General features: G+C 45.1%; 2 protein-coding genes across 5 annotated transcripts in view; one reads left to right on the plus strand and one right to left on the minus strand.

Moving 5' to 3' along the window:
- The window catches only part of LOC147428512 (acid phosphatase 1-like), a 52960-nt gene extending 33312 nt beyond the window's left edge, over positions 1 to 19648 (plus strand). For all 4 annotated transcript variants that reach the window (XM_086497619.1, XM_086497617.1, XM_086497620.1 and 1 more), the window contains exons 4-5: positions 19063 to 19272; positions 19382 to 19648. In XM_086497619.1, coding sequence (XP_086353745.1) covers positions 19063 to 19272; positions 19382 to 19559 — 388 coding nt within the window. In that variant the 3' untranslated portion in view covers positions 19560 to 19648. The remainder of the gene's footprint in view (positions 1 to 19062; positions 19273 to 19381) is intronic.
- Positions 3103 to 8267, minus strand: LOC147428513 (uncharacterized). The gene is made up of 2 exons (XM_086497765.1): positions 8189 to 8267; positions 3103 to 4342 (listed from the first exon to the last, which is right to left on the minus strand). The coding sequence occupies exons 1-2, from the start codon at positions 8265 to 8267 to the stop codon at positions 3687 to 3689; spliced, it is 735 nt and encodes a 244-aa protein (XP_086353891.1). The 3' UTR covers positions 3103 to 3686.
- Positions 19649 to 25092: the final 5444 nt, after the last annotated feature.

Raw genomic sequence — 25092 nt, forward strand, 5'->3', positions numbered from 1 at the left:
ACCGTACGAGACCACCCTGGGCCTTGCTATGTCAACATCAGTACCATCTGCCACGTCAGCATGTCAACGCATTTTACGGAAATCCCTTTCCGGGTTCAAGCTTCTGTCTTTTAGGGTTCGGCCCCACGGCTGGTGCTTCATAAGTTCAAGGAAGTCCGTTCAGTTTCTCTTGTCCACTTGGCCATTTCTCTGCCAATTGGTCATGCCACATCATCACTTTGTGACACCCTACCCACGTGCTTGCCCCCTACCCACCTACTTGCCCTCTACCCACCTACCCCTTCGTCCCTATCCATTTGCTCGTCCCCTACTTACCTACCTGCTTGCCCCTACCCACCCCTCTCTCATCCCTCGCCCTACACGTACACTCACTTGTCCCTACCCACTTTCAACCGTTGGAAGGAATTGTCGCCATATCCATACCTCCTAGTGTGTTGTATCTTCATCGCCCTGCCATTAGTGTTCAATCCTCTGTGCATGCTCAAAAAATCAGCAGTAGATATCACACAAACAAAAAAACATCAGCAGATAGTGGTAATCTTCAAGACAGGACAGGTGTCGCAGATACTTTTGTGTACAGATTGCATCATGAAATGCAAAAGTTGGTGTATGCGAACTGGGAATTTAGATGTATGCAAATTTTGAGGCTATTTGACTATTTTGAGCCTATGTATGCACTGTGAGGAAGAGAATTTGCGTACACAAGTATATAGTGGCAGTGACAGTGTGTGCAGACACCAAGACACGATCATACAAGGGAATCTTTCTAGCAGCGCTAGCGGTCGTCAACAAGTGCGCGCTTGCAAATCGCAAAAGCTAAAAGCACATGTTACAACTTCTAATGAAAGTGTGGATGAGGCTAGCTCTTGCAGATCCCGACCGAGAAGCCTAACCCCTAGAAGCAGCAGAAGAATTTTCACCAACCTGCAAAGATTGGCCGAGTGGCCTTTTTTTAGAGAAGAGTTCCCACCAACTTATGGGACCCGGCTCGATGGGGCCCAGGGGACCTAAAGGAATTACAATAAAGAAGGACCGCACACATACACACTAAAAGTCTTGCGTGGCGAGTTGATGACGTGGCAGTCGTACAAATAGATTTCCCAATTCGCATTGGCTGTGATGACGTGGTAGCAGTACCGATTCTCGAATTCGCGCTAACATGATGATGTGGCAGACTGTACGGACAGTCTCGGATTTTGCGTTGACAAGCTATACGGATTTTCGCAAAACGCGCTGGCAGCTTTTTTGGGGCTAGTGCTTTTGGTGCCAGATGCTTTCAAGGTTGCATCCGTACGTAGGTACGGATTCTATCCGTACCGTACATCCGTACCGTACGGTTTAGTACGTACGGATAGGTTCCGTACATGTGTTTTTTTGTTTTTTGTTTTTTGGGGTCTCCTTAATCCTATTTCAGCCGATTTCAGTCCTATTTCAGCCTTGTTTCAGCTGAGTGTGCGGTTTTTAGTGCTTACTAGTTATTAGTCGGGATTCCAGACTTCACTCTTGGATTTATCATTTTCATGATTCATTATGTATTTATTTTGATGCTCTTAGTTTTATGTGACCATGATAGTAGACATCTGATACTATTTGTTTGTAGACATTGGTCAATGGTTAGCTAATCTCATTTTTGCCTTTTCATTGTTCAGTTAGAGTCGTGGACTCCATTTTTGGCATTTGTAATGGTGTACTGTTGATTTGCTAGTCTTTATTTAAAGTCTTGATGAATACATTAAGTAAATGTATGAAGTACTCTCAGTTTTAGGCTTTGTGGAAAAAAGGACGAATTTTTACGTACCTAAAAACTCAATCCATTTTGTACTATGTACCTTACGTACCGAATTTGTACTGAACACTACGTACCTAACTACCTTGGATGCTTTTGAGTTTGAAAGCTTTTCATGTACAAGGGCCTTTAAATATGAGCCAAGGGCTCATTCTCTGGCACAGGGTGGTCTCGTACGATCACGTACGTTTTGTCCACGTACGAAGACGTACGGTACTCATCGAACTGGAAAATTTTATGTCGTACGACATGGTTATGTACGTTCAAAAATAAAAACACGCAATTCTTAACCCTAGATTTTACACTTAGGACAAATAGACAATTGATTATCACATTGGACAAGAATGCAACTTGCAAGTGCCAAGTGCCGACACTCAAGAGTTGAGAATCAAGACAATGAGACACAATGGGCATGAACTGCGATTCGCATTACATATGTCATAAATCAAAAAGCTAAGTTGAGATTTGATAATCGAGATGATACAAAAAAGTAGGCCTTTTAAGCCTCAATCGTGCAAAAAGTGGAAGTAGGGACAAAAAAGATATGAGAGACACTAAGTCTAAGAGCTTCCTCCGCTCTCATCATCATCATCATCTTCCTCTTGTGAGCTATGCTCATCGATGTCATCTTCATCCTCACATGAATCGGATTGTGGTGTGTCATAATCTCCCTCACTAAGGAGATTTCCCTCCTCGTCATACTCCGGCTCTCTAGGGTCCATAGTGTTGGATCTACGAATAGGCACATCCTCTAAAACAGAGGCCGTCGCAATGGAGCCGCTTCCCAAGCCTTGCCGCACATAGGTTGTAGGAGTAGTAGCCTCCATCTCACGCCCACGGCCACGAGCATGGGAAGCTCTTGCACCTCTACCTCTTGTAGCCGAAGAGACTCCACGCACAATGACCCTCTTGCGTGATCCTGTGCGAGAAACCCGTCGGTCAATCTCCTCTAGCTCCAAGTAGAGCTCGCGGAAATTTGCTCCTATGTCATATCACGCTCTTTGTTGACACTTTTGATAGTATCCATTGAGAGGTTGCAATCATCAACATTGACCTATTTGACAAGTTATACAAAAGTTCAAAAGAGTCAAGACTCAAGATAAAGTTAGCACATGTGAATTGGAATGCAAAGCCATAGCCCATATGAGTCAAGAAGCAAGTGTGTAGAAAGAGGGTTTACTTGTCTAGCCATAGGCATCTCTTGCATGGAGCGCAACATTCGGAGATTGGAGCGACAATAGATGAGCCGCTCCAATTGCTTTGTTGACAGTTTGTTGTGAATTTTGGTGTGGATAAGCGAGTATGCGGACCAAATTCGCTCGCATGCACCGGATAAGCAATCCTATATTATATTCAAAAGATAGTGAGTATGTAATATAATTCATGAGAGAGAGAGAGAGAGAGAGAGAGAGAGAGAGAGAGAGAGAGAGAGAGCGCCAAGGCCCGAGGCTTAAGAGGGTTTACTTGTCCAAGAATCCTTAATGCAACTCTTTGAAGGTGAGGTAATTGGTACGCGAAGCTCTCCCACCAAAAAAGAGGCTTCACCAAGGACTCCCTCTTCCAAAATATGGTGGAAGTTAAAGCCGTGCCTCTTTGGTCTCCATAGTTGATTAGCTCTTGAAGGAATGCGTCATGATGATCTTCCGAGAGGGCCTTGGGAAGGAAGTTGCGGCTCTCTTCTTGTAGCATTTGGTTTGTGAAAAGATCCGACTTCTTGTAGGCCGGATGCAAGAGAGCCGCAAAGTGGTGAATGGGCCTCTTCATAAAATCCCATCTCTTTTGGAAAAGAAAGAGGATATCATCTTTCTTGGGGGAATCTTCAAAGACATCACTACAGAGAGAGAGAGAGAGAGAGAGAGAGAGAGAGAGAGAGAGAGAGAGAGGTGAGGCATAGTGCAAATTAGCAAAAAACATATTGTCGACTTGAGAATGGAGAGCAAAGGAGATACCGTGTCCCATCAGGTGGACTATTAAGAATGGTTGATGCCTTTATTTCCTTGTATGCCTCATCCATGAAGTGGTGAAGGCCTATGGTAGATCCCTCCATGTCGGTCATTCGGAGCACTCTGTAGATGGGCAAGATGGCTACCACAAGACCCTTCACCTCTTCCCAAAATTCTTCTTTGAGGGAAAGCCGTTGGATGGCCTTTGCCTCTTGTGAGGTTGCCGAGTACTCTCCTTCACACCATTGCTTGAACTCATCGGACACCATGGTTTTTTGCACTTTGTTTTGGACATCGTAGAGGCGCTCAAGAAGAAGCCACATAGAGGCAAATCGTGTTGCCGAGGGTGTCTTCAACTCCTTGTCGGAGTACGTGCGAAAAATTGCAAGTACTCTCACCTTAGCATTGATGAAGTTGACGATAGTGAGGGCTTGGGTGAGAATGGCCTTCACCCATTCTAGTTCTCCTATGTCTTCCATGAGAAGATCAAGGCAATGGGAGGCACAAGGGGTCCATACAATGTTCTTGTATTCGGCCTCAAGTAGTCGGCTCATGCTAGTGCAATTGGATGCATTATCGGTTGTAAGGTGCAGCGGAGTGAATGTTGTATTTTCTCAAGATTAGTGATCTTTATTGCTCAAGGTTCCTTTTAGTTCTTAGAGAAAGAGAGAGCTTTCCGTCTTATGGAGAGTGCTATGATCATGAACAAAGTGAGTGGATATTGTGCGTGCAAGTGAATGAGACTGAGAGAAGGAGAGAGAAGAGATACGACACCCGAGAGTTTGTAAAACCCTCCTCCGAAGGCCCCACTCTCGTCGGCGAGAGTGGTCTACTTTGATTGCACAAAGGTGTACAATGCGAATGCAATGGACTGATGCAATGGGACTATGCCGATGACGACGACGACTTGGTGGCTGAAATCTGTTGTCTTCTAACTGCTGATTTTCGTGGTTGATTCTAGGGCTGAAAATGACTGTTTATGGCTGTCCTTAAGGGCTGAAATTAGTGGGTCTGACGGGGTTCCTTCTGAGGTCAAAAAACGCTGAACTGATGTACCTGTTGGCTGCGTTTTTAGGTTGTTTGAACCTGCTGAAAAACGCTGGTATCTGCAGCTTCCTCAATCCTGAAAAACGCTGAGAAAACGCTGAGATGGCTGATTGCTAACGATCTCAAAACGCAGATAATAGGGGCTGCCTGTGGGGGACAAAAACGCCAGGACATGGAGTTTGTGGGCGATGGCTTTCTGTAGGGGAAAACGCCAAGGGATGGGAGAGGATGGCGATGGTCTAATGCTGAGGGGGGGTACTGCTAAGAAATTTCCTGTTGAGCGGGAAGCTCCTGCTGCCTCTTCTGCCAGAAAGTGCTAACTTGGGTTTGCTTATCTATTAACTTAGCAAAATTGCCCTACCTACTTTTGTTGGAAAGTCACTTAAAAATAATAAGTGAAAATAACCAAAAAAAGGAAAATAGGCTAAATGCATTGGAAAATTCCCCTAACTGAATCTGATGGATTCTGAAGGGAATACTGATGATCATGCTATGTGCAACCGAAGGATATGCATCTATGCTAAGTGACTGGGCATGCACGGTCTACGAATAGACTCACGAAAGTGCCAGATCACTGTTAATCTAGACTTGACTGAACTGACTGAACCCTGTTGTGGTGTAGCTTGTCCACGGACACATAGGGCTGGGATGTGTCACGTGACATCCCCTCCTTTTCAAAGTGAGGTAGTGGTACCGAACTGTATGGCGTCGAGGGAGATCGCCAACAGCATCCGGAATCGTGGAAGGGACTCTTCGTCGGCCCACTCTGATGTGTGGGTCGTGCGGTACTTGAACTTCATAAAGGTCTGCAACGCATGCTTCTTTGGGCCGCGCCGAAAGCGACACAAAGTCTTTTGTGGCTCCTTTGATGCTTCAACTTCGTCTAGAGACCTGCTTCTTTCGTCTTCAAGAATCTCCATGGCTGAAAATTCATGAAACCACTTCCAACACAAAACCATGAACATACCTATTCCATGTAAAGTGAAGGAAAAAAATATTGTCTTTGCTAAAGACTGTGCATGCAATGTAGATGAACAATTAGATGGAGTGACAACCCGTTCATCAAACACATGCAAACAATGAGGTCGAATCTTTTTTGTTTGATCAAAATCAATCAACTTTGACAAATCACAAAGGAAATGCCCATGCTTGGTGCTCATACTATCATGTGCTCTGTCAACAACAGTGTCATGCCAAGGAAGAGACATGGAATGTGCCTTCTTGACATACAAACTTTTCAGCTTTTCATGCACAATCCGCATACATTCGAGCTCATCCATGAGAGAAACGTGCTCAACATACAATATGTCATGCCTAGGAAAAGGGATCACATAACGATGTTGACTAAAATACAGGAAACCTTCACGAATGAAACACTCGAACAATGCGTGCGTATCAATCATGCGAACACATAATACTTCCTGTGAGGGTTCTTTGGACCAAGGCTCGAGAGCGAAGATCGCTTCTTGGGGATCTATCGAATCTTCTTGTGGGGGATCTGTGGACCTCGACTCGAAAGCCAAGATCGATTCTTGGTGATTGATCGAATCTACAACGAGGTTAGGTTCGCTAGGAAAAGCATCCACTAACTCATCATGCTTGTGAACAATCACATCTTCAACATGCAAATCATCATACTTGTGAGAAATCACATCTTGATCATGCAAATCATCATGCTTGTCATTGTCATCCAAATCATCATGCAAATCATTATCCTTCAATTCATCATGCTTCTCATAATCATGCAAATTCTGTGTGTCATGGTGTGGAGACAAAGAGACTGAGAGAGTCTCCTCCTCCTGAATCCTTCCAATCTTGTCCTACATATTAGCAATGAGAGATGGAGAATGAACAATGTCCACTCCATGAAAGACAGTAGGAGAATCACTTTTGGCATTGAGAGTTAAAGTGTTAGCCTCCCAATCAACGAGAGGGTTTAGTTCACGAAACCATTTCATGCCTAAAATCATATCACATACTGAGAGAGGAGAAACAACAAATCTTCTAGTGAAGGCAGTCTGTTGAATTGCAAACAACACATCAAGGCACTTCTCCGTGATGAGAGCGTCCATACCGGGATGAAAGCCAGAGACCTCGATAGGAGATCTCGGACTAACTTCGAGGCGGGCTCTCTCAACAAGGGAGGAACTGATCACATCATGCATACTACCTAGGTCAAACAATATGACAAAACGGTGCCCCGACGTACGACCATAACATTTAATGAGAGAATCATCAATGGGAGGGTCCTGAGAAACTTTGGGCACACCCGTGTTATCATTCATTGCATTGACAGATGTAGTGGGTGCTGTGGGTTCTATAGATTCATTCGATTCAAGCTTAGGACATGTTCGTTTTATGTGACCCTTAATGTGACAATGAAAACAACGACCTTCCTTAGAATAAGTGCTTTGTTCTTCCGACGTGATGTATCCTCCTACAATTCCTTGTGCTACCTTTTCATCTAGAGTAAGCTTAGGTTTAGCAATTGTGTTAGCCTTACCCTTAGATTCATTGGAAGAATTCTTTGATGAGAGACTGTTGGAAGATTGGTTAGAAGAGTTATCATTCTTACCATTCTTACCGTTCTTACCGTTCTGAGGGTTCTGAAAAGTCTGCGAGGTATTTGTGGAAGTCTTGTTCTCCTTAGGCTTTTCCTTGTTGTGCTTCATCTCCTGTGCGAGAGCAATCGCTACCGCCTTGTTGAGATCGATTGGATCGAGTACCTCGACATCGTACTTGATATACTCGTCCAATCCAAAGAGAAAAGCCTCTTTGCGCTCATCATCCGACATGCGTAGTTGGGTACCTAGCTGCAAAACACGATTAGAGAAAGACATAACCGGCATACCATTTTGCTTGAGAGCGCGCCAATCGTCCTTCAATCGTGCGAGGTACTGAGGTGGCATAAACCGCGTCTTGAGCTTGTCTTGGAAATCAGCCGAACTAAAAGAGAGGGGCGTGAAATCGTCGGCCGCCTCTAGGTCCGCGGCTAGCTGTGCCTCTTGCCATGCGTGGTACCAATTGATGGCATCATTGGCAAGGTACATAGCTGTCGTCAAAACTTTGCTATTTCTTGTCTTCTTAGTTGTCGCAAATTAAAATTAAATTGATGCAACCAAGAATGAATAACTGTAGCATCCATCTTACCGTCATACTTATTGAAAGTCAACTTTTTTGTGACTGGATGGTTGGAATCCGCATCGTGGCTTATGCCACTTGATGAACTCCCACGATCTTTGGGTGGTTCGGTCTTCGAGGCTAGCATGTGGGAAGTAAATTTTTGATTGCGAATCTCCCTTTGAGCTTCTCGCTCGGCGTCCCTTTATGCTTTACGTTCATTTCGTTCATCGCGCTTGCGTTCGAGAGCATTGTTGTGCCACAAGTTTTGAGTTTCTTTCATCGGGCTCACGTTCATGAGCAAGGCGCTCACGTTCCTGAGCAAGGCGCTCACGGTGCTGAGCAAGGCGACTTGCTTCTTGTCTATCCATCATGGCCATCATCCGCTTGACCATTTCCTCCATAGGGTTTGGTGGACTTGGTGGCGTAGATGGCGAAGGGGGAGGGTTGAAGAAATCATCTCCAGGTGGGGAGGAGTCTTCGTCGCCTCTCTCATGCTCATCACCTGTATGCGAAGTATCCATTCCGCTTCGGGTGACGACCATGCACTATGATCTTGGGTTCTTAAGCTCGCGAGGAACTTGGGTCTTGAGGGTCTTGAGGTTCTTGAGGTCCTTGATTCGTGAGAATCTTGGGTTCTTGAGGTTCTTGAGGGTCTTGAGTTCTTGAGGGTCTTGAGGTTTTCTTTCGCTTGCAAATCGCGTTGGAGAAGGATCTTCTCTTCACCCGAGTTCTATCCTTTTCTGCGGGCGCACCCCTTGGTGGCCTTGCGCTCACACCAAGGTTGCTTTTTCCCACCTCACGTCGATTGGCCGGCTGCTAAGTGCACGGTCCGCTCTCAATGAGTGAAAAGAGACACAAGGGGAGGCTGGACAAGCCCTTCTTTCTTAGGATTCCTGTCACTCTTCAACAAAACACGATTAGGAATCGCCACGCCCAAGTAAACTTGGGTTCGTGCGATCGCAACAAGCAAAAAAATTCTTGTGGTTCTTTCCTTGAGTAATGCAAAACAGTTCCAAAGCTCTGATACCAATGTAAGGTGCAGCGGAATGAATGTTGTATTTTCTCAAGATTAGTGATCTTTATTGCTCTAGGTTCCTTTTAGTTCTTAGATAAAGAGAGAGCTTTCCGTCTTATGGAGAGTGCTATGATCACGAACAAAGTGAGTGGATATTGTGCGTGCAAGTGAATGAGACTGAGAGAAGGAGAGAGAAGAGATACGACACCCGAGAGTTTGTAAAACCCTCCTCCGAAGGCCCCACTCTCGTCGGCGAGAGTGGTCTACTTTGATTGCACAAAGGTGTACAATGCGAATGCAATGGACTGATGCAATGGGACTATGCCGATGACGATGATAGTGACGACGACGACGACTTGGTGGCTGAAATCTGTTGTCTTCTAACTGCCGATTTTCGTGGTTGATTCTAGGGCTGAAAATGACTGTTTATGGCTGTCCTTAAGGGCTGAAATTAGTGGATATGACGGGGTTCCTGCTGAGATAAAAAAACGCTGAGCTGATGTACCTGTTGGCTGCGTTTTTAGGTTGTTTGAACCTGCTGAAAAACGCTGGTATCTGCAGCTTCCTCAATGCTGAAAAACGCTGAGAAAACGCTGAGATGGCTGATTGCTAACGATCTCAAAACAGAGATGATAGGGGCTGCCTGTGGGGGACAAAAACGCGAGGACATGGAGTTTGTGGGCGATGGCTTTCTGTAGGGGAAAACGCCAAGGGATGGGAGAGGATGGCGATGGTCTTATGCTGAGGGGGGGTACTGCTGAGAAATTGCCTGTTGAGCGGGAAGCTCCTGTTGCCTCTTCTGCCAGAAAGTGCTAACTTGGGTTTGCTTATCTATTAACTTAGCAAAATTGCCCTACCTACTTTTGTTGGAAAGTCACTTAAAAATAATAAGTGAAAATAACCAAAAATAGGAAAATAGGCTAAATACACTGGAAAATTCCCCTAACTGATGCTAATGGATTCTGATGGGAATTCGATGATCATGCTGTGTGCAACCGGAGGATATGCATCTATGCTAAGTGACTGGGCATGCACGGTCTACGAAGACTCACAAAAGTGCTAGATCACTGCTAATCTAGACTTGACTGAACTGACTGAACCCTGCTGTGGTGTAGCTTGTCCACGGACACATAGGGTTGGGATGTGTCACGTGACATCGGTGATCACTTGCACCACATTTTTGGGCCCGACCTACATTAAAGAGAGAAAAGTTTACAACACTTATCAAGAGGGCAAAAAGTAGTAAGTACATACTACACATTGCACAAGAAGAGGGGACAACTTAAACTCTCACCTCTTCTATTGCCGCCTTGATGTGCTTGTAGATGAATTTTCCCGTGACCTTCTTGCCTCTTGCTCCCGCATCAACCGCTCTCAAGTAGGTGCCAAGAGGGCATGACACGAGTATGTTAATGATGCCCCTCTTCTTACGATCACTCCACCCATCGGAGAGAATGGAGCACCCATATTTTGCCCATCATGTTCGCACGGGCTCAAGGGATTTGTCGATTCTTGTCCGCTCTTCGTTGAGCTGCTTGGTGCGCATGTCCGCATAGGATGGACTTGTCCACCCCTCACATGGACCGACGGCCGCAATAGCTTTCACCATCCTCTTCCACCGCTCTAGTTGAAGGATGTTGAAAGCAAGATTACACTCAATGATGGTGCGTGCAATCTCAATGTCCACAAGCCTTTGTCTCTCTTTGAGGAAAGACAATGGACCGGAGCTCAAACCCACCGATTGCGAGAGAGAGGCTTGCCTTGCTTGCTTTGGAGGACGGCCACTAGCACTTGCCGATGCCTTCTTCTTATTGGTAGCCATTGAGCTTGCCGTCGCGTCACCGCTTGCAATGGAGGTAGAGGGAGAAGGGCCGCTTGTAGTTGTATCCTCCTCCGAGTCGGTAACATCAATGTCGGGCGCCACTATCTCCTCTTGGGCTCTCTTCATCCCCACCTTGCGCGTTTTCAAAGGGAGATACTTCTTCTTGCACTCTTCCAAAATGTCGTCGGGTATATTGGGACATGGACCGGCTTCCACCTCCCATCTTCGTCAAGTGGATGATGAGTCGAGTGGAGGAGGAGGTCATGATCTTGGGACAGTACTTGCATGTCCACCTACAAACGTTTCGTTTGTCCCTCACTCTCTCATAGGAACGGCAATGCTTTTCAAAAGCTTCATGAGAGGGGGAGGCATGACAGAACACTTGAAAGTTGAGAGATTTAGAGCTTGAAAGTTGAGAGGTTTACGCAATGTAGAGCTTGAGATTTTTTGATAATGGAGAGAGGAGGTGTGAGAGAGGAAGACTCAAGAGGAAAGCTTCATGGAGGAATGGAGAGCTTGAGAGCTATGAGGGAGGAACGGAGAGCTTGAGAGGCTTAGCAAATTGCAATCTCTCATGACTCATGAGAGAGCTTGAGAATGACTCATGAACTTGAGCCTTGAGTTGGAACATAATGGAGAAGAAGAGAAAGAGGGCTTCCTTATATAGATTTAGAGTGTAGACACTTGCCCTTGAACACAAGAGAGAGAGTTAGATAAGAGAGAGAGAGAGAGAGAGAGAGAGAGAGAGAGAGAGAGAGAGAGAGAGAGAGAGAGAGAGAGAGAGAGAGAGAGAGAGAGAGGAGCCTAGGCCCTAATGGAATCCAAGGTGAAGGACCGAAGCAACGATAGAGAGGGAGAGGGAGAGAGAGGAGCCTAATGGAATCCAAAGCAATGTGAGAGGGAGAGAGAGAGAGGAGGCTCAAGGCATGTGGGAGGTGTGGGGGGGGGGGGGGTGTCACCAGCGTGTGACTACTATCTATCCTTTTTGTTGATTTCTTTCTTATTATCTATTTACTTTCACTTTTTGGAAACACCCCTCGGGAAATCTAACTGCCCTGCATTGCATAGCTAGTGTGAAACTGTCTAGAGGGAGTCCAGACCTGAGGGCAAGAGAGCACTAAGGTTGGACAATGACTATGGTTAGCCAAGTGGGGTCATTGACTAGCCAAAGTGGAATCCTTTGCTACAGAGGCTACATTTCAGTTCTGGATGTGGCCACAGTGTACAAAGAGGGTCGGATGACCTAGAAAGATACAATGGCAGCATCTCCTAAAATTTAGGGAACTGCTATTTTGGGACCTGAAAATGTGTTGACGTCATTACCTCCGGAATGACAAAGGGAACATTTTCTTACTCTGCCGTGAAGTCAACTGGGCAACTGGTTGGGATATTTTTAGACGGCAACCCCGAAACGGGAAAATGCTTATAAATGTGCCAAGTGGCACATTCTGGTGCAGTTTCTAATGCAAGAGAGAGTTGGCGCTGAATTTTAAGCTGGGAGAGGCTCATTTGCAGCTTTTGTCACAGGTTAAGAGCTATGGAGTGCTTGCTTTCCCTCTTATGCACAGTGCGGTGCCAGGAGTGATGCCCTGCACGCTACGCACTGCCCTCTCTCTCCCCTATGGCAGTATGTTATGCCCCTCTAGTGGGCTCTTCATTTGACCAATGTACAGTTGTGTGGGTTCATGCGCGATTGTCGAGGCAAGAGCCTTTTGCACAGGTACTGGATTAGCTAGCGGCTAATCCCCCGCAGGTACAGGTGAATCCGGAGAGGTTTCACGCCAGAAATCTCGTCCGATTCAAAGGGCAAGTAGCCCTACAGGTGCGGGAGCTCGAGGACTTGCTACGGATGCGACCGGCACGCGAAACGGAGCCCGAAACAGTGAATTACAGCCTGCTGTGTATTTTTGCAGGTTTAGGGTTTTGGCCCTAAACGGACCCTAATACCCCCAGGAGGTTCGGGGACGCAAGGGGAGGTTCGGGGACGCAAGGGGACTGTTGTACAGGTGATCTGGCGCATTTTCAGGGCTGAAAACAGAGAATTCAGCGTGCTGCAGATTCTCGCCAGGTTTTGCAAAGTGGCCGTATGCGTCGGGAAAGTCAGTCAATGCGTGGGAATACTGACCGTGAAGGGTTCTAGTATAGTTATGCTGCCGAAATCGGGCTGGAATAGTGGAAATTCAGCCGAGTTTGTGCGGGGCAGCTTGTAGGGAACCACAGCGTTTATTCCCTCTTTTGAACAATAAAGAAATACCGAAAGGGGCGCCTAAGTTAGGGGCCAATCTGGTGTCCGTCTACTCATACAGGTGCAATCTAGCAGCCTGTATCCCTCTCCCCTTTGTTGTGTCTTGAAAGTACAGGTAAAATAGACGACTAATAATGGGTGAAAGCTAAATCAAGGTTTGAAGTAAAGTCTACCGCCCTTTTTGGATTGAACAGGCCGGTTTCAAGGGGGGGATCCTAGAAGGGATCCTATGCCAAAAAGTAACGTAAAATCCTCCCAAAGAAATGCGCAGTCAACGGTTTTAAAACCGGTCAAACGGACTAAAAAGGAACCGGACGGAACGTACGCCATGACCGGACGGGACGAGAATGGACGTGACCGGACGGAACGTTCCGTCCGACGGACGAGAACAACCCTGCGAGTCTGGCATGCTCCGCGTGAGGTGCAGAGGATGGAGTACCGGCGTTGTACAGAGTTCAAGTAATATAAAGAAATACTGAAAGGGGGCGCCAAGGTTTAGAGCCAGTGCTCTCTTGGGATGGAACTCTGCTACTCCCCGTCTCTTGTCATGCATCTCTTTCAGTTCAATTGTTATTTGAAGTGCTTAAAGTTGTTCAGTCTGTTTGGTCCCCCTCTCGTGACAGTGGTATCAAAGCTTCAGACGTGTGCTTTTTTGAAAGCATACCAGTCCTACCAAAGAGTAGATAGAGCAAAATGGCGCTTCCAGATTTCACAAGGAATTGTTTTATTAGAGAATCTTCGTGTCCCGACCTCGGACTTATTAGCCAGTGCCACCCTTACTTCATTGCGCATCGGGCGCGCTCCCGTCTTCATTGCTTATGTTTTATAGGGCATAAGCCATAAAGATCACTTGTAGAGAAGGATCAAAACTTTTTTTTCCAAGCTGCAGTTTTTCTCAGAGCCAGTGCCATGCAGTGGTTGATGTCTATAGCTACCAAGGCGCACACTCCAAGGACTTGGCAAGCTTTCAAGAAAATTTTTGCCCAAAGTTATACGCCTTCAGACATCTTCCTTTGGATTGCAACTTCTGGCAGAGTGGGGTATCCTAAAAGGCTTACCACATGGAAATTCTGGTGTCTATTCTTGAGCTGATAACGTTGGAGGTCCAATGTAATTGCTAGATCTTGAGACTACCATCACCGCTATAGGAACACTGTCCGTCGAAGAGCTTATGGACCATGGTGCAGTCTGCTGCAACCTTATGGAAGAAATCTAACCCTAACTTTGGTGTAGGTTTCAAGATGAAAAGCTAGTCGTCTTTTCGAGCTCGATTGATGTCGAGATTACTTCTTAAGTTTGAGTTCTATTTGAGAACTTGTTTGGTGATCCTGTTTGGAATTTGTTTGAAGTATATGGTATGATTTAAACCGGTCTTGGTGTAGATTTGAATTGTTTGACTCTGGTTCGAATACCGGTTTCAATTGTTGGTGATTTACTCCCGGGTGGAGTAGTGAGAAATGATGTTTGAAAATACTTGCTCATACTCATGGCCCGGACCCTTGTGGTTAATTGCAGGGGAGTATTGATTGTTTGAAAAGTGTTGTTTTTACTCATGGCCCGGACCCTTGTGGTTATTTGCGGGGGGAGCATTGAATGTTTGAAAAGTGTTGTTTTTACTCATGGCATGGACCCTTGTGGTTATTTGCGGGGGGAGTATTGAATGTTTGAAAAGTGATGTTTTTTTACTCATGGCCCGGACCTGGATGGTTATTTACGGGGGGAGTATTAAGAAGTCTGAGCAGTGGTTATTCTCAACACCTTCAAACGACGCAGGCTGCGGTTTGGGGGGCGTTTGGTTGTGAAAGGCCTATACATCTCATGGCCTGGACCTTCTTAGGTTATTTGCGGGAGGAGTGATGAGGGAGTCGTTGAATAGCTCATGGCCTGGACTTGGATGGTTATTTGCGGGGGGGGGGGGGGGGGGGGGGGGGGGGGGGGGGGGCTCATCGGCGACTTTATGTTTCTATGGCTTGTAACATGCATATGTAAGCACTTGTGTTGCATTGTGATGTGCCAACCATTGAATATTCCTTATTAGATGAGATACTTCTGGGAAGTCACTGACCGAGAATATCAAGAGTTTCGATCTGGAATGAGTTGGATGAGATACTTTTGGGAGGTCAACAACTGAGGATATCAAGAGTTCCGATCTGGAATGAGACTCCTTATTGGATGAGATGCTTCTGGGAAGCCAACGACCCAGGCAATCAAGAGCTCCGATTTGGAATGAGAAAATTGATTGTCCCTCGAAAGGACCCTCCGGAATTTTCGCATGTGGACAAGCTAACTCCTACATCTAGGGTTTAGGACAACCTAGGAAGTGTTCAGGCACCTTTGTGATCCTGTACGCGGTACAGGCATGTCTAGGCACTTTGAAGTAGTTGCATACTCTAATTGCTGCTAGGTGTGGGCACTGGGGATTGTTCCCATACTCTAGTATAGTATTTGGCCTATCTAAGCACCACAAGTATCTGCTAGGTGTAGGCACTTGGGAGTGTTCCCATACTCTAGTATAGTATCTGGCCTAAATAGGTTATCTGCATCTGAAGCACCTCTTATCAGTAAGTTACAAACTTAGTAATAAATGACATTAATTAATGAAGTCGTGGAGGCAAATCTGGCACGTGCACTGCTCGACCCACCCTTCTAGCTCCCTTCAATTTATATTAGTAGGAATCTTCTCAGATCCCTCCTCAGCCTCGTCTCCAATCTATAGCGCTCCTTGCCTATCAGCTAAACAGGCGACCAGGATCGAACTCGCGTGCAACAGAGATCCATCCAAATTTAGCTGGTGTAGGCCACAAGCGCAATCACGCTCATCTGTTGAGAGGCAGACACTTTATACTTTCAAAAAAAAAAGAATTTTTGGCTTCCCTTACTCCGCCTCTGGGACTTCTACACCACCCTCCCCTCCTCCACCACGCCTCTGCCCCCCCTCTTCCACCTCCTGTTTGCGCAACCTTGCCCCCCTCCTGTCACGTGACACATCCCAACCCTATGTGTCCGTGGACAAGCTACACCACAGCAGGGTTCATTCAATCCAATCAGTTTAGATTAGCTGTGATCTGGCACTTTTGTGAGTCTATTCGTAGACCGTGCATGCCCAGTCACTTAGCATAGATGCATATCCTCTGGTTGCACACAACATGATCCTCAGTATTCCCTTCAGATTCCATCAGAGTCAGTTTGGGGATTTTTCAAGTGACTTTATCCTATTTTTTCTTATTTTTAACATTTTTCACTTATTTATTAAGTGACTTTTGTTGGGTACTCAATAGGGCAAACTGGGCAAGTTAATATATAAGCAAGCCCAAGTTAGCACAATTGGGCAGATGAGCAAAGAGCACAACAGGCTTCCCCAAACAGCAGGTGTTCCCTCCCTCTCTCAACAAGACCTCCCCAAGTCATCCCCTTGGTGAGCCATCCTCAGCATTTAGCATCGCCATCCACTCCCTCCCTTGGCGTTTTCTCCCACAGCAAAGCATCGCCATCAAGCCTCTATGCTGGCGTTTTTCCCCCCTACAGCCACTTCAGCCAATAGCGTTTTTGGACTCAGACACTTCAGCCCATTTAGCGTTTTTGGACTCAGCAAACTTCAGCCAATGCAGGGATTTACTAACGCTAGCAAAAGCCTGTCTTTTCAGCGTTTTTCAGCATGGGAACTACTGCCATTTTCAGCATTGTAAAACCTGCAAATTCCAGCGTTTTCAGCCTGCGATAGTGACCCAAAAACGCAGCCAGAAAGTACCAGACTTCAGCGTTTTTCATCTTCATAGGAACCTCGACGAACCTGTCATTTTCAGCCATAAAGACAGCAGTAAAACAGTCCTTTTCCAGCCACGAAGACAACCCCGAAATTCAGCAGATAGAAGACCACAGATTTCAGCCCTAAGTCATCGTCATCATCACCGTCGTCGTCATCGGCATAGTCCAAGTTGCATCAGTCCATTGCATACGCATTGTACCACTTTGTGCAATCAAAAGTAGACCACTCTCGCCGACGAGAGTGGGCCCTTCGGAGGAGGGTTTTACAAACTGTCGGGTGTCTTATCTCTTCTCTCTCCTTCTCTCAGTCTCATCCACTTGCACGCACAATATCCACTCACTTTGTTCGTGATCATAGCACTCTCCATAAAGATGGAAGGCTCTCTCCTTCCCTAAGAACTAAAAGGAACCTTGAGCAAATATAAATCACTAATCTTGAGAAAATACAACATTCATTCTGCTGCACCTTACACCTCCCCCCCTTTGCACAATCTTCTCTCACGCTTTCCCTAGGCCCCAAAGCGAATATACTCTCCTAATGAGAGATTCTTCAATTTTCCCCCAGCTAGTACCCCGTACTAGCAATATAAAGGAGAGCCTGGGGCTCTCCACTTGAGGCAAGGCAGTACCCAGCACTACTGGGCAGCAGCACCCTCTAGCGTTTCCAGCCATAAGACAATTTCAGCATATCAGCCAGCATTTTTCCTCATCCATAGCCTCACCACGCACCTGCATCACATACCGTTGGGAGATTCCAGCCATCAAGCATTCAGCTCTTGCATTTTTTGAGTAATTCAGCCCATCGCAGATTTCAACATCCATGAGCATTAGCAATTCAAGTTTTCGGCCCATATCCACAACAGAGTTTGCAGATCTGAGCCAAGTCCCCTTCGCATTTTCAGATTTCAGCCCATTAGCCTCTCCATACCGTCGAGTCCAAGCATCTACCGCATGATCATCCTTAGTGCAATATACTTGAAACCTCACTTCAACAGAAAGTAAAACACCACATAGCAATGAAACAGCAACTCAAAGCACAATTACAGACTCAGAACTCAATGAAACTCGACAAACTCTTAGAACCATACAGACTCTGGCTGGAAGCACACTTAGCTCCAAGCCCCGGACTCACAGGTACAATGAGGATGTCGAGGCTCCAATGTGCAGGGAGGGTGTATATGTGCGGTGCTAGACCCAAGACTCAAAACTCAAGACGCTAGACCATAGAGAGTGATGTCGTATATCTAACTACTAGAACCAGCTATAAATATATACAATCATAAGGAGCCACCAATGGCTAGCAAAATATCCCAGTACAGCTAAGTCTATCTCCAAACTATGGTGGTGGTGATCTGGCCACGGTGTCTACGAGACCACCGCCCATATCACTGCCACGTGTCACTGCCCAAGCGAGAGTCCACCCAATGTGAACTCCAGAGCAACTGTAACTAACTTCCCGTCCTATGCAAGTGATATAGGGTGCGTATCTTCGCCCAACGGCTACACCTCTTTATCGAATGGATGCATCCTTACACTAAATGATCATGTCTCTACAGCACAACTGGTCACAACTATTGGTCAAAGGACATGTCTCTTTGTCAACAGACATGCCTCTTGATATGTATCTCCTATATTAAGGAGGCTATATATACAGCTCAATGAATCAAATCCATTCAACAAGTGTTCTCGTCTCTTCAGTCTTAGTGTAATCTCAATTAAGAAGTTTTAGTCTTAATTTTGCTTACAATGGTATCAGAGCAATTTTTTTCTTGGGACTCGCTGGTTGTGTTCTTTTCACCTCACTCTAGCCTCTTTACCCCTACCCTTTTCCTGGACTTGGATGGAAGCAGAGCAAAGGTGGGCTGGTGCAGCGATGCCCCTTGGTCACAGATAGCACTTTGACCCACTGCCCCCCGCCCTCCCCCCCCCCCTTCCCCCCTCCAACACACACACACACACACACACACACACACACACACACACACACACACACACACACACACACACACTCACACACACACGCACGCACGCACGCGCACACACACACACACACACAGAGAGAGAGAGAGAGAGAGAGAGAGAGAGAGAGAGAGAGAGAGAGAGAGAGAGAGAGAGAGAGAGAGAGAGAGAGAGAGAGAGAGAGAGAGAGAGGAGGAGAAGAGAATTTTAATGTCGTAGGAAACTATCCCAAGAGACCTTAAAGATCTATCCGACGAGGAGAGTTGAACTCAAGACCTGTTATGAGAGAGAGAGAGAGAGAGAGAGAGAGAGAGAGAGAGAGAGAGAGAGGGTCTTGCTTATTCGGACTCACCACAGATCTAAAGAAATTTTGGATGAGAGTTTTGGAAGGAGGGTGAACACAAATACAGCAGCACCATTGCTTCCAGTTCTAGACCTTTACCGTGAACTCCGTGCTGCAAATTGGAGCATCTTTTTTGTATCAGAGAGGCCAGAGAGTGCCTTGAAATTAACTGTGCAGAACCTACTAGATTCGGGGTATGAAGGGTGGCGTGGTTTGTTTTTGAGGTAATTGCCCCCCCCGCCCCTCGAATATATCTCCTTGCTGGTTTGTCGGTTTTGGTTGGCCATTGCATTAGGATCTTTCTACTAAGAAAACATGTTTTGGACTCTGCAGGTCAGCAGGTGATTCGGAGTCCACTGTACAAGCTTTCAAGTCAAACAATAGAATTGAAATTGAGAAGCAAGGTTACCAAATACTGTGCGCACTGGGCGATCAATGGAGTGACATTGTTGGCCCTGCAACAGGCAATCGCACTTTCAAGCTTCCAAACCCTATGTACCAAATTATTTAATTTAAGCCCTTCATTCGAATGAGGCTGAGACCTCATATTTTTTTTATTTATTTAACATTTTGTGATAATCAAGTATACTTTCGTGATAACCATGGAGAAAGACGTTGCTTATATGAAGTGGCATTGGCACAGGATGATAAACAGTGCATGGCACAGCGTCAAGAGGACCGTCTTAGTAAGCTCAAAAGGGAATTCTCTTTTGTGAATGTCCCTCGGCAAACATCTTTGGTTTGTTAGAATGGAAGCCTTGGTAAGCACCTTTGGCTTGTTGAATTGTAAGCCTTTCTTGTCCCTACATTAGCTAGGATACCCCAAATTTGTGCTTTATAAATGTGAAAGCATAGAGCAGGGGCTCACCCAAAAAAACCTTTTCTAAGCAGATAGAAAACGGACACTGAAGGGCTCACCCAAAAAAAATGTTTCTAAGCAAAGAGAAAAAGGACACTTCAACCCTCATGATTTTTAGGTCAAAATTCGAAGGATTTGCTGGTTTTCACACGAGTCAATTTTAGGTCAAAAGTTTGAAGGATTTGCTGGTTTTCACACAATTTTCCCGGTCTTCCAAAGGATTCCAGCAGGGATTTTGCAATTTTAGCTGATTAAAAATATACTTAAGGCCACGGTTTTTTGGGAACGCTGCATGGAGGAGGGTTATAAGAAGATTTTATGGTGTGAAGTATCACTTGCAGATTGCAGCCTTATTCAAAGGCATATTTCTCATGGGAGTTCAATGAGCACGTTCTCTCCCTCTTTCTTCCTTAATAATGCCTCCCTCTTTCTTCCTTAATAATGCCTTGTCAAAACTCCTTTGCTCTAGCTTCATTTGGCGCTTGCGCCATCCACTGTGCTCTCCACTTTGCAAGGGTGTTTGTAAGCAACTTAGCTTCATTTGGCGCTTGCGCCATCCACTTTGCAAGGGTGTTTGTAAGCAACTTAGCTTTACATTCATCTATTGTGGAAATTCTAGTCGTTACTAACAACAAGAGACAATCATTTTGCATTACTAACCATCATAAGAGGCATGATGAAAACTATGCTAATCACAAAATAAGGTATGCATTCATCCTTATTATCACAAAACAAATAATGTATGAGTCTATGTTGTTACATCACAATTTGGGATTAATATTCTGCATGTTGACTAATACTGTCTTTCTGTCGCTACCAGAGCCTTCTTGGGTATGAGATGAGCATATATAGCCTTGTTATACGTTTTTTTTTTGTTATCAGTTACTTTTTGTAATCAGTGTACCTCATGCATGGTTACACGTGCACTAGTGATTTGTCTTATATGCAACTATGCAAGGCCGTTTGTGACTATGCTGATTTTGGCATAGGTGCACCAGGAACGTCTTACTGATAACCCTGCCTTGCGTGTGACCACATCCTAAGCAACCTATAGTGCTCTTGAGCATTTACAAAAGAGATTGAGAACTCTGTCGCCAAGCTGTGTAATGCAATAATAGGTCCCTACTTTATAATAATGTCCACCAACGTCGAAAACCAAAATCTTTAGCAAAAATTGAAACACTCTTTGGAATTGACAAGCTAACATCCACCCAAAAGTCTAAAGAAACTTGTTGTAGCAGAGATTTATAGTGCTTGCCAAACAATGCTAACACAAGAGGCCTTGCTTCAATTTTATGATTCTAGTTTTGCATAGTGCTTGCCAAACAATGCTAACACAAGAGGGCTTGCTTCAATTTTATGATTCTAGTTTTGCAAGGGATTTATAGTGCTTGCCAAACAATGCTAATACAAGAGGACTCGTTTCAATTTTATGATTCTAGTTTTGCAAATTGGCATGCCTTATAGACTATAGCACCAATTTAAGCCTTCAAAGGCTTTGAAAGTGCTCAAAAACAACCACAAAAAAATTATGATATTTAGTATGAAGAAACTTGTTGCTAGGATTTAGGGTCCTTGCTAGTAATTTGTGCAAACACAAAAGGAATTCTTTCACTTTTTCAATTTCAAAGCTGTATCTTCTATAGATTCCTTTTTCTTTGTGCAATCTAATGCTTCACATTAGTTACTTTTATGAGATTGCGCCCACACACTTGCACCCACATATCGTAGGGGTTGCACCTTAGCGTGTGCGCTTAAAGCCCCTCGGCCTTTTTAGTTAGGCCAACTCCCTTGACAATCTTATATGTATTCCTATTGAGACTTTCATACGGTTCAAATGCAAGTGTAAGTGATTTTCTCTTTCTAAATTGGACCAAGAAAATTCATAACTTCAATTTCACAGTAAGGGCCCGGGGGGGGGGGTTGTCCCAAATGAAATCTATTAAAGATTATAATGGGTTAATAAAATCTATTCCTTAGTGTATTGTCAATCAATGTTAGAAAAAACCCGAGGTCACTGTGTGTGCGTGTTCAGGCGCGTAGTGTATCTGTCTGCTCACAGCTGCAAGACTACAATTGTGTGTGTGTGTGTGTGTGTGTGTGTGTGTGTGTGAGAGAGAGAGAGAGAGAGAGAGAGAGAGAGAGAGAGAGAATGTTGCACCCACCTAAGCTCGACGCTCAACTCCTTCATACTCTACACGATTGACTCATGGGAGCATGCACCAACTTCTTCTCCTTCGCCTACAGATGGGAGCCTGCATTTGCTATGTCTCAATTCACCTCGGCCACCACTGCCATCACTTTTTCCTATGCTCTCTCTCACTTCACTCCCGACCATCCTCTCTCTCTCTCTCTCTCTCTCTCTCTCTCTCCAATTGGGGCTACAAGTGCATTCCATGCTACCTGCCCTATTTCCTCGGACATGCAGAGAGGTAGCTCCTCTCTTTTTCTCTTTTCACCACATTTTGCACCTCTCTTTTTTCCACATTTTGCCCTTGGCCTTCCTCTTCCTTGCATTTTCCTGCAGTTTCTGTTGGTGGCAGCAACAATAGTCGACGATGCCATCAGCTAGCAATGGCAAGGTGCCTGCCACAACGGCCATTCTGTCGGAGTAGTACCTATCTGCTGAAACCCTGGTTCCCGCTGTCGACCCCAATGTCTTCTACTACACCATCTCCCTCAACAGCTCCTACTCGGAGGTTTTCGTCTACGTTGAAGTGCCACCGACATCGGGTCGTTTAGTCCGTTGCTGGAGCTCAACGAGCCAGGGTACACAACAACAATAAACGTGTATGTATTGGACATAGGGTATAGGGTATGGATTGGCAACGTATACAGTGTATGTGACAAGAGGCAAAGATCTCTCTCTCTCTCTCTCTCTCTCTCTCTCTCTCTCTCGATATGCTCGATATGTGTCTTCCTCATCCCAAGGAATTTTTGACGTCATGATTGTGCCTGTGTGAAGAATCTGAAAAAGACGACGTTGACAGTGAAAGTAGCTGATTCAGGTTACAGAGGCATTGCGTTGATTGTGAGAGTAGGTGGTCTTCGCCCTGCTAGCATCTGTAAAAGGTCATAATGGGCAGATGGTGTGTCATGAAAGGGTACCCTTGTAAGTAGTTTTGGGGAGAAATATGTCTCAACCTAATATCGTGCCGTTTTCAATTTCAAAAATGCCGGTGTAGGGAAAGGGGAAAAGGAGAAATTCCGCCCCAAAATAGAGTGTAAAAACCCAAAAACTAAACCTAATTTTCTAAAATTTCCTCTTGGGAAGAAATTTTGTATGTTTGGAAAAATGATTTTTCTCAAGCACTGCTTGGAAGCTGATTCAGGTGGGGGTTCTACATTATGTGGATAAATGCTAAGAGGGCACGGCCATCTAGAGAGAGGGAGTCTACATAAGATTCAAGATCCACAATTAGAAGCACCAATGCAAGAAAGAGGAAGACCAAGGGCAAAATGTGGTATGTGTGGATGGGGCGAAGGCGGTTGCCATAGCTAGCAATAGGTAACGCGAGCTACAATGACACCTCTGCTCTTTGTTAATTACTCCTCATTCCATAAGTTAATTGCATGACCAATTAATTGGGAAGAATGTCGTAGAGAATGTAGGGGTTGTGAACCAAGGGCTACAAAAAGGGGTCGATCCACGCTTGAGCAATAGACATCACCATTGCACAGTGGAAGCGTAAGTGACATCATGATGAGGGAGGTAGCACATGTAGTGCATGCATGGATAGCTGTAATAAGCTTTTTTAGTTGATCAAGAAAAAGAAGTCTTTGTTTGGTTTTACAAGGGGTGGATCCCACAGAGACACACCCAATCTCAAAACAAACACACACAAAGAAACTAAGAGCCGTGTCTCGCCAATTAGATCTTGGAGGGGCTCCAGCACCTGTAGCACACATGCTCTGTAAGTGCATGAAAGTGGACATGTTGACTGAAGCAAGAGCTGCAAATAGTGTAAACAGTCGCATGCTACAAGCTCAATATAGGCACTTTATCGAGATGGCGTCAAAAGAAAGTAGGACATTTGTAACATTTAATGGTCTAAAAACTTGTGTGTAGCGGAAATTAGCATGAACATAGTGGGCATTTCATTAGAATAGATTCCTAATGAGAATTACAAGAGTGCTTGGGTGGAGAGAGCAACAAAAAGCATAACACCTAGTTAGATAGCATGAACAATACTTTCAAAAGAGAGAGAAATTAAGCTATTGACAACAGTTAAGGACCGGATTTGCATGGAGCCGGTCCCCCCTCCAGAAGGCTTTGTATAATGGTTTCTCCCATCAAGAGAGACATTGTACAATACAATTCTTTGTGTTCCTTCAAGACTAGCGCTAGTGCAATGAAGATGAAAGCTTCATGCACTAAGCAAAACACTTAGCAAACACAACATTAATTATCCCCGGTCTTAGACCCAAGACCTCACACACCTTCGAAGATGGTGAGAGCTAGCAGGGTATGAGAGTAGATTGAGAGGAAGAAGGAGTATCTTACGAGAAAGATGTACATCTCCTCACATAATCACTCATATTCGCATAGCTTAGCTTAGCAATTAGCATGGTAGAGGAGATGAGCATGCATTGAAGCTTGGCTCTTGGTTGGATTTGCATCCACATGCCAAGAGTGTGTCGATGTAGGCTTCTATTTCACAAGCTTGGAGTAGATGATGAGCTCTCCATTAAAGCTTGGGAAGAGATAGTCTTTTTCTTGCTTCCCACATAGACTATGTGAGAGTGTGTGTGTGATAATGCCTTGCAAAAATCAGCCCCCTCTCTCTCTTGGGCGAGCCCTCTTGCTAATTGCTCTTGCTATCCTTCCATTGGACCTCCCCAGGGCTAGCCAATGACTATTAAGTAGCATAAGTGATAGCCTTCTGACATGTGTCCCCCTTTCCCCTTTTGTGAGAGCTTTATGTAATTTAATAATTCAACTAAACTCTCATTGGACCCCTTTGACTCTTGGCCAATAGGAATCAGGCAAGCCATTGGGCTGCTGAATGCTCATTGGACCCCTTGGGAGACTGTCCAATAGTCTTCTAGAGGACTTAATTCTCATTGGTTATTTTATTAAGTGTTTTTAAATTAATTAAACTAGATTTACTCTTGTCATAAAATCTAATATCTAATATCTAACCAACCCAAATGATTTTCTCATATTAAATTGATCACTTAATAT

The sequence above is a fragment of the Adiantum capillus-veneris genome, chromosome 23 (assembly GCF_014529385.1).
Source record: "Adiantum capillus-veneris isolate H3 chromosome 23, ASM1452938v2, whole genome shotgun sequence".
Taxonomy (NCBI): Eukaryota; Viridiplantae; Streptophyta; class Polypodiopsida; order Polypodiales; family Pteridaceae; genus Adiantum; species Adiantum capillus-veneris.